This window comes from Mustelus asterias, chromosome 15 (genome assembly GCF_964213995.1).
Source record: "Mustelus asterias chromosome 15, sMusAst1.hap1.1, whole genome shotgun sequence".
Lineage (NCBI taxonomy): Eukaryota > Metazoa > Chordata > Chondrichthyes > Carcharhiniformes > Triakidae > Mustelus > Mustelus asterias.
In genome coordinates this window covers 84,984,736-84,994,459 of record NC_135815.1, presented here as the reverse complement: position 1 = coordinate 84,994,459, position 9,724 = coordinate 84,984,736, and the positions used below count along the sequence as shown (strand labels likewise).

Below are 9,724 nucleotides of genomic sequence, written 5' to 3'. Positions count from 1 at the left end.
CAGTTTTGGCCTACTCATTTGAAAAAAAGATATAACTATGTTAGAAGCACTAAAGAGAAGATTTATTCCTGGGATGAAGGGCTTATTCTATGAAGAAAGGTTGAACATTTTGGGCCTATACTGCTTGAAGTTTAGATGAATAACAGATGATCTTACTGAAACATATAAAGTCCTGAGAGGACTTAACATGGTGGATACCAGGAGGCTGTTTCCTCTCATGGGGGAGACTAGAACTAGGGGACACAGTTTAAGAATAAGAGGCCACGCTTACTCTCAGAGGATCATTAACATGTCAAATTCTCTCAAATTCTCTTCTCCAGAGAGCAATGAGTCATTGAATTTATTCAAGGCAGAGTTAGACAGAGTTTTGACAGACAAGAAAGTCAAAGGTTATTGAAGGGAAGTCAGAGAAGTGGAGTTGAGACCACGACCAGATCAGTGATGATTCCTATTGAATGGTGGAGCAGGCTCAAAGGGCCCAATGGCCCACTCCTAATTCCTAAGTTTATATGTCCTTTATTCATAACCCAATATCCAATAGACAAACCATACATACTGATCCTTGAATCTAATATTCCCTCAGCAGACAAATTGTATCCCTGTTCAGGTGAGTTCATGAGGAGGCACTAATGCAGCTTTAATGAAATTTAAGATAACTTGTCTACATCTATCATTCCCACAGGACTGGCAATCACTGTCCCCAACAAGTCAGAAGACAGTTGCACATTCTGCTTCACAACAGCAGTTGTCATGGAACAATGCCATCTGCTGCAGGTTGACATGCAGACAACATGTGCCATAGATCAGCTCCCTGCTTATTTTAAAGAAGTTAAAATAATAAACAGGGGGATACAGAAGACATATGTTAAGAGTGGATATGCCAATTCTATTGTTTGGAATGCATACCCGAGAATCCATAAATTATTAGTCTCACCATTTGTTCCCAGGTATTACAGAAACAGTGCATATGAGACTGACCTTCTCCATGATGAATTCAAAAGGACGTTTCCAAGTGTGAACTTTCAGAGAGGGTGGCAGTTCAATCTTCCCCTCTGGGTCATCAAATAACGCCTATGAGAAAATAAGACATTCAAAGGTACACCAAAGCAAAAAGTGTCATAGTCTGAGCAAGCAAGAGGAACACTACACCCAAGTGCTGACATCTCTGCTTCTTGGCACAACTTAGCCTTCTCTACATTTTAATTACCATGAAAATTCCTCAGGTGCAGATTATTTATCTGATCAGCAAAATCGCTGCCATTCTGTTTTTGGATTGCCATTCATTTTTTTGGCTGAAGATTGCTGACAATTTCAGGAGGGAGACCATTAGCACTCAGGGTGGGTATGGGAGTATACAAGCCCATTTAATGAGTATTTGAACATTAAATTATGCCTCTTTTCTACTTCTGCATTTGGTGCTGGGTTTGGGATCTTGAGTAGGTGGGGGTTGGGGTGGTGGGAGTGGTGTCAATGGCTGTGTGAACCTTCCCTTGCATGAGTTGTTGATTGTGTCTTGCCATTTACACTACAAATAATATACCTTTCCAATGTCAAAGGATGTGCTCTTCTATCGAGCATGATGATGTTTCTTTTCACGCAGCCCTGCTTTTGGACTGAATGCCAAGAGCACGAGAGTTCCTCTGAAGCTGTTAACTTCATTTGCTCATATCAAAAACATGAGAGTCAGATATTGGTCAATTGCACTTGTAATGTTTCCATGAAGAGGCTTGGCTGCATTTCAGGCTGGATACTCACATAATATTTCTCCCTTGACCTATTTAAGTGACATTTTTCTGGATTTAGATCATGCAAACTCTAAAAAGGTACATATGAGATCAATCAAGTCAGATTTATAAATTACTTAACCAGATTTTGAAACCTTTTCAGACTGAGAGGCAGCTGGGGAAAAGGAAGTAAGGTGATGTATTACTGGTAAGCAAAGGTTGATTCAGCTATAAGGAGTGATTCTGAAAGTAGAACTGACTTCACTGTAGCTTATCCATCCAGGTGAATAGCTCAACTGACTCCCCGGTGAATTTATTAAAGCTTTTGAAAATAGGAACTTCTGCTTTCCTAATGGAAATTCATGCTCAATTATTCCCAACATTTTAAAAAGAAAATCACCAGCAGCATTTCACAACTCAGTTTTCATACGTCAAAGAAACACAAACATTCAAATTTGGCAAATGGGTCATCTCCTCATTGAAAGATACTGACTTGTCCTCAATACAGTTAAATGTTGTACCCTGTCTCAGTTAATTATTCCTGATGGATGGAGGAATCACAGTAATATTGTACATGCTTTCATCTTGGTATAACAACATCTCAAAATGTCATCTTTGATCGCTGTTATGCTTGGAGTGGGTCTGTCACTCCCGCAAGCAAATCTGAGGCCAAGGTGGGACTGATTGAAAGGCCTGCCTTGATTCACTGCAACTTCTTCCCAGTTGTTTGCTTACATTTTATACTTTCTAGGCCCTCGCCCTCCTGACCTACACCCACTCCACCTACCAACTCAATGCCAACTCAAGCCTCCCACCCACCTCCCATGTCACCTTCCCTTCCCCATGCTAACTCAATGCCAATTGAGTTCTCCACCCACCCCATCGGCCCATCAGACCATCTATGCCAACTCAAAGTCTTTCAATGACCACATCCTTGAGGTTACCATTGACTAAAAACTTAACTGGGCTCGCCACATAAACACAGTCAAAAGCAGGTCAGAGGCTAGGAATACTGTGGCGAGTAACTCACCTTCTGACTCCCCAAAACCTATCCATCATCTACAGGGTGCAAGTCAGGAGTGTGATGGAATTATCCCCACTTGCCTGGATGGGTGCAGCTCCAACAACTCAAGAAGCTTGATACCATCCAAGACAAAGCAGCCTGCTTGATTGGCACTCCCTCCACCACTGACGCTCAGTAGCAGCAGTAGTGCAGAAATGCACTAAAGATCCTTAGACAGCACCTTCCAAACCCACGACCACTTCCATCTAGAAGGACAAGGTAGCAGATACATGGGAACACCACCACCTGCAAGTTCCCCTCCAAGCCACTCACCATCCTGACATGGAAATATATCACCATTCCTTCCCAGTCACTGAGTCAAAATCCTGAATTCCCTCGCTGACAGCATTGTGGGTTAACCCACAGCATGTGGACTGTAGCATTTCAAGAAGTGGAGATGCCGGCGTTGGACTGGGGTAAACACAGTAAGAAGTTTAACAACACCAGGTTACAGTCCAACAGGTTTATTTGGTAGCAAATGTGGCTTTTGCTACCAAATAAACCTGTTGGACTTTAACTTGGTGTTGTTAAACTTCTTACTGCATTTCAAGAAGACAGCTCACCACCACCTTTTCAAGGGCAACTAAGGATGGGCAAAATATGCTGGCTATGATGCCTATATCCCTCGAATGAATAAAAGAAAACTCACCCAGTATACACCATTTACAAAACCAATTAACCTTATAGTAACAATAACAGGCGTGAAACTGCTCAGAAAACGCCCATTCATAACTCTTTGTGGAAAAAAGTCTGGTGTTCCTACGATCTTATAATAGTCCATCAAACAGATCAGTAAAAGATTAGTAACTCGGGTTTTAGACATTTCACACTTCTTAATCTATTGCAAATAAACATTGACAAAAGAGATCACACAAAAAAAACTTATAACCACATAAAGATGGAAATCAAGCAAAGTTAACAGTTCTTTCTAGCTGTGTAAACAGAACTCCCACTGAGTTAATCCTTTTATGATCGGGGCTCTCAGCCAAGCATGCATGCAGTTTGCACCAGCGAAAGTTTGGAGTGCCGGAAATGGAGGCAAGACTTCTCCAGGCCCCTCCGCCATTTCTTTTGGCATGCCTAAACATCCGTGTAGAAATTATACCGCTCGCAATGTATAGTTTTTCGCCTGTGTCTCTGTTTCAATGCATTTATTCTGTAGTTTTAATCTCCAGGAAGTAGTGATATTTTTGCCGTCTGTTTAGGTAGGAGAAAGTTGGCAAATTACACATAATCCAATAATTTAATTTACCATGATCAGAGTTAATTCCTGGACCCAGACTAAGCTCATTTAAAATAGAATAGAGTAACAAAGCTGTACTGTTTCTCATCTTAATTCAAGAAAGATCTTCTTCATCAAGATTTTTTTACTAATTGTTCTCAGATGTGAGCATCGCATTTATTGTGTATCCTCAGCTGCCTTTGAGCAGGGGGTGGTTCACTCTCTTTTTGAATTGCTGCAGTTTTGTGTGGTGACGATATACACGCTGTGCTGTTAGGGAAGTAATTCCAGGATTTTGACACAGTGACAATGAAATTGTGGTGATATGTGTCCAAATCAAGATGATGTGTGACTTGGAGATGGTACTGTTCCTATGCACCTGCTATCTTTATCCATTTATCTGGTAAAGAATGCTGGCTTGGGAGATGAAATCTAAGAAGCCTTGGTGTGTTGTTGCAATGCATATTGTCGATGGTATATGGTGCAGCCATGGTGCACTGGTGGTGAAGTCAGTGAACTTTTAAGGTGGGACATTGGCTGCCAATCAATTGGACTACTTCATCTTAGAGGGTGTTAAACCTTTTGAATATTGTTGTAGCTGTTTCCAAGTGGAGAGTATTGCATCACACTCATGATCTGTGCCTTGTTGGTGGTAAAAAGACTTTGGGGAGTCAGGAGGTCAGTCATTCACTGCAGAATAGTCAACTTTGACCTCCTCTTCTGGCTACAGCATTTGCCCAGTTACATTCCAGGTCAATGGTGATCCCAGCTTTCGTGAAAAGAGCATTAGTGACCTGCAAGATGCAATGATATGTCCCTCAAGTCCATTCTCCATTTTACATGTCCACCCTCCATTTTACATGTCCACCCAGTTTCAGGAAACAGTCATATCAGGCTATGTTACTGCCTCCACGCACCAGGAACGCTACTGACCCAGTGTGGAACTCATACACCCAACATAAAGTCCCAAACTGGCCCTCTAAAAGCTCTCAACAAGATCCATAATTAGCTGACTTAGAATTAGAACATAGATAGAACAGTACAGCACAGAACAGGCCCTTCGGCCCACGATGTTGTGCCGACCTTCATCTGAAACCAAGATCAAGCTATCCCACTCCCTACCATCCTGGTGTGCTCCATGTGCCTATCCAATAACCGCTTAAATGATCCTAAAGTGTCTGACTCCACTATCACTGCAGGCAGTCCATTCCACACCCCAACCACTCTCTGCGTGAAGAACCTACCTCTGATATCCTTCCTATATCTCCCACCATGAACCCTATAGTTATGCCCCCTTGTAATAGCTCCATCCACCCGAGGAAATAGTCTTTGAACGTTCACTCGATCTATCCCCTTCATCATTTTATAAACCTCTATTAAGTCTCCCCTCAATCTCCTCCGCTCCAGAGAGAACAGCCCCAGCTCCCTCAACCTTTCCTCATAAGACCGACACTCCAAACCAGGCAGCATCCTGGTAAATCTCCTCTGCACTCTTTCCAGCGTTTCCACATCCTTCTTATAGTGAGGTGACCAGAACTGCACGCAATATTCCAAATGCGGTCTCACCAAGGTCCTGTACAGTTGCAGCATAACCCCACGGCTCTTAAACTCCAACCCCCTGTTAATAAAAGCTAACACACTATATGCCTTCTTCACAGCTCTATCCACTTGAGTGGCAACCTTTAGAGATCTGTGGATATGGACCCCAAGATCTCTCTGTTCCTCCACAGTCTTCAGAACCCTACCTTTGACCCTGTAATCCACATTTAAATTTGTCCTACCAAAATGAATCACCTCACATTTATCAGGGTTAAACTCCATTTGCCATTTTTCAGCCCAGCTTTGCATCCTATCTATGTCTCTTTGCAGCCTACAACACCCCTCCACCCCATCCACTACTCCACCAATCTTGGTGTCATCAGCAAATTTACTGATCCACCCTTCAGCCCCCTCCTCTAAGTCATTAATAAAAATCACAAAGAGCAGAGGACCAAGCACCGATCCCTGCGGCACTCCGCTAGCAACCTGCCTCCAGTCCGAAAATTTTCCATCCACCACCACCCTCTGTCTTCGATCAGATAGCCAGTTACCTATGCAATCGGCCAACTTTCCCTCTATCCCACACCTCCTTACTTTTTATTTAGTCTCAACTGTCCTTTATAGAACAAAGAACAAAGAACAATACAGCACAGGAACAGGCCCTTCGGCCCTCCAAGCCCGCGCCGCTCCCCGGTCCAGGATTGAATCCTGAATCCAGGATCCCCGCCCAATTTTCCAGCCTATCTACATACCAATATCCTATCCACCGAGCTGTCCCTCACAGCTACGATGCTTTGTTCATTACAACCTATTAACTTACCCCCACCCCCCCATTCCAGACCATGTGATCTCCAGGGAGAGGCGAAAACCCAGAGTGAAAAACCCCAGGGCCAATATGGGGAAAAAAAAATCTGGGAAATTCCTCTCCGACCCCCTGAGGCGATCGAAACGAGTCCAGGAGATCACAATGGCCCCGATCGGAAAATGCTTCCCAACCCTATTCATTTCCACTTCCACGAACACCATATGAATTCCCTGCCCCCGAGACAGGTTCCCAACTATCCGCAGTCTCACTCTGTACTGGCACCAGCAAGATGATCATAGAATGAAGCCTTGAAACGAGAAACCAGGAACAATTAGCCCGCGCCGCTCCCTGGTCCAAACTAGACCACTCTTTTGTATCCCTCCATTCCCACTCCGTTCATATAGCTGTCTAGATAAGTCTTAAACGTTCCCAGTGTGTCCGCCTCCACCACCTTGCCCGGCAACACATTCCAGGCCCCCACGACCCTCTGTGTGAAATATGTCCTTCTGATATCTGTGTTAAACCTCCCCCCCTTCACCTTGAACCTATGACCCCTCGTGAACGTCACCACCGACCCGGGGAAAAGCTTCCCACCGTTCACCCTATCTATGCCTTTCATAATTTTATACACCTCTATTAAGTCTCCCCTCAACCTCCGTCTTTCCAACGAGAACAACCCCAGTTTCCCCAATCTCTCCTCATAACCAAGCCCCTCCATACCAGGCAACATCCTGGTAAACCTCCTCTGTACTCTCTCCAAAGCCTCCACGTCCTTCTGGTAGTGTGGCGACCAGAACTGGACGCAGTATTCCAAATGCGGCCGAACCAACGTTCTATACATCTGCAACATCAGACCCCAACTTTTATACTCTATGCCCCGTCCTATAAAGGCAAGCATGCCATATGCCTTCTTCACCACCTTCTCCACCTGTAACGTCACCTTCAAAGATCTGTGGACTTGCACACCCAGGTCCCTCTGCGTCTCTACACCCTTTATGGTTCTTCCATTTATCGTGTAGCTCCTCCCTACATTATTCCCACCAAAATGCATCACTTCGCATTTATCAGGATTGAACTCCATCTGCCATTTCCTTGCCCAAATTTCCAGCCTATCTATATCCTTCTGTAGCCTCTGACAATGTTCCTCACTATCTGCAAGTCCTGCCAGTTTTGTGTCGTCCGCAAACTTACTGATCACCCCAGTTACTCCTTCTTCCAGATCATTTATATAAATCACAAACAGCAGAGGTCCCAATACAGAGCCCTGCGGTACACCACTAGTCACAGGCCTCCAGCCGGAAAAAGACCCTTCCACTACCACCCTCTGTCTTCTATGACCAAGCCAGTTCTCCACCCATCTAGCCACCTCCCCCTTTATCCCATGGGATCCAACCTTTTTCACTAGCCTACCATGAGGGACTTTGTCAAACGCTTTACTAAAGTCCATATAGACAACATCCACGGCCCTTCCTTCGTCAACCATTTTGGTCACTTCTTCAAAAAACACCACCAGGTTCGTGAGGCATGACCTCCCTCTCACAAAACCATGTTGACTATCGTTAATGAGTTTATTCCTTTCTAAATGCGCATACATCCTATCTTTAAGAATCTTCTCCAACAACTTCCCCACCATGGACGTCAAGCTCACCGGCCTATAATTACCCGGGTTATCCTTCCTACCCTTCTTAAATAACGGGACCACATTGGCTATCCTCCAATCCTCTGGGACCTCACCTGTGTCCAGTGACGAGACAAAGATTTGCGTCAGAGGCCCAACGATTTCACCTCTCGTCTCCCTGAGCAGCCTTGGATAGATTCCATCAGGCCCTGGGGATTTGTCAGTCTTTATATTCTCTAACAAACCTAACACTTCCTCCTTTGTAATGGAGATTTTCTCCAACGGTTCAACACTCCCCTCCGAGACACTCCCAGTCAACACATCCCTCTCCTTAGTGAATACCGACGCAAAGTATTCATTTAGGATCTCCCCTACCTCTTTGGGCTCCAAGCATAAGTCCCCACTTTTGTCCCTGAGAGGTCCGATTTTTTCCCTAACAACCCTTTTGTTCCTAACGTATGAATAAAATGCCTTGGGATTCTCCTTAATCCTGTCTGCCAAGAACATTTCGTGACCCCTTTTTGCTCTTCTAATTCCCCGTTTGAGTATTTTCCTACTTTCATTATACTCCTCCAGAGCTCCCTCCGTTTTTAGCTGCTTGGACCTAACATACGCCTCTCTTTTCCTTTTGACCAGTCCCTCAATTTCCCTGGTTATCCACGGTTCTCTAATCCTACCCTTCCTATCCTTCTTTTTTACAGGCACATGCTTGTCCTGTAGCCCTAACAACCGTTCATCATAAGCCGACCATGGGGGACCTTATCAAACGCCTTACTAAAATCCATGTATATGACATCAACCGCCCTACCTTCATCAACACACCTAGTTACCTCCTCAAAAAATTCTATCAAATTTGTGAGGCACGACTTGCCCTTCACAAATCCGTGCTGACTATCCCGGATTAATCCGCATCTTTCTAAATGGTCGTAAATCCCATCCCTAAGGACCTTTTCCATCAACTTACCAACCACCGAAGTAAGACTAACCGGTCTATAATTACCAGGGTCATTTCTATTCCCTTTCTTAAACAGAGGAACAACATTTGCCACTCTCCAGTCCTCTGGCACCATCCCCGTGGACAGTGAGGACCCAAAGATCAAAGCCAAAGGCTCTGCAATCTCATCCCTCGCCTCCCAAAGAATCCTAGGATACATTTCATCAGGCCCAGGGGACTTATCGACCTTCAGTTTATTCAAAACTGCCAGTACATCCTCCCTCCGAACATCTATTTCCTCCAGCCTATTAGCCTGTAACACCTTCTCTTCCTCAAGAACATGGCCCCTCTCCTTGGTGAACACTGAAGAAAAGTATTCATTCATCACCTCGCCTATCTCTACTGACTCCATACACAAGTTCCCACCACTGTCCTTGACCGGCCCTAACCTCACCCTGGTCATTCTGTTATTCCTCACATAAGAGTAAAAAGCCTTGGGGTTTTCCTTGATCCGACCCGCCAAGGACTTCTCATGTCCCCTCCTAGCTCTCCTCAGCCCCTTTTTCAGCTCATTCCTTGCTAACTTGTAACCCTCAATCGAGCCATCTGAACCTTGTTTCCTCATCCCTACATAAGCTTCCCTCTTCCTTTTCACAAGACATTCCACCTCTTTTGTGAACCACGGTTCCCTCACTCGGCCATTTCCTCCCTGCCTGACAGGGACATACCTATCAAGGACACCCAGTATTTGTTCCTTGAAAAAGTTCCACTTTTCATCAGTGCCTTTCCCTGACAGTTTCTGTTCCCATCTTATGCCCC

General features: G+C 44.6%; 1 protein-coding gene across 1 annotated transcript in view; it reads right to left on the bottom strand.

Moving 5' to 3' along the window:
* Positions 1-9,724, bottom strand: part of adgb (androglobin) — a 287,462-nt gene that overhangs the window by 249,719 nt on the left and 28,019 nt on the right. Inside the window, exon 3 of the mRNA XM_078230490.1 lies at positions 952-1,071. Coding sequence (XP_078086616.1) covers positions 952-1,071 — 120 coding nt within the window. The remainder of the gene's footprint in view (positions 1-951; positions 1,072-9,724) is intronic.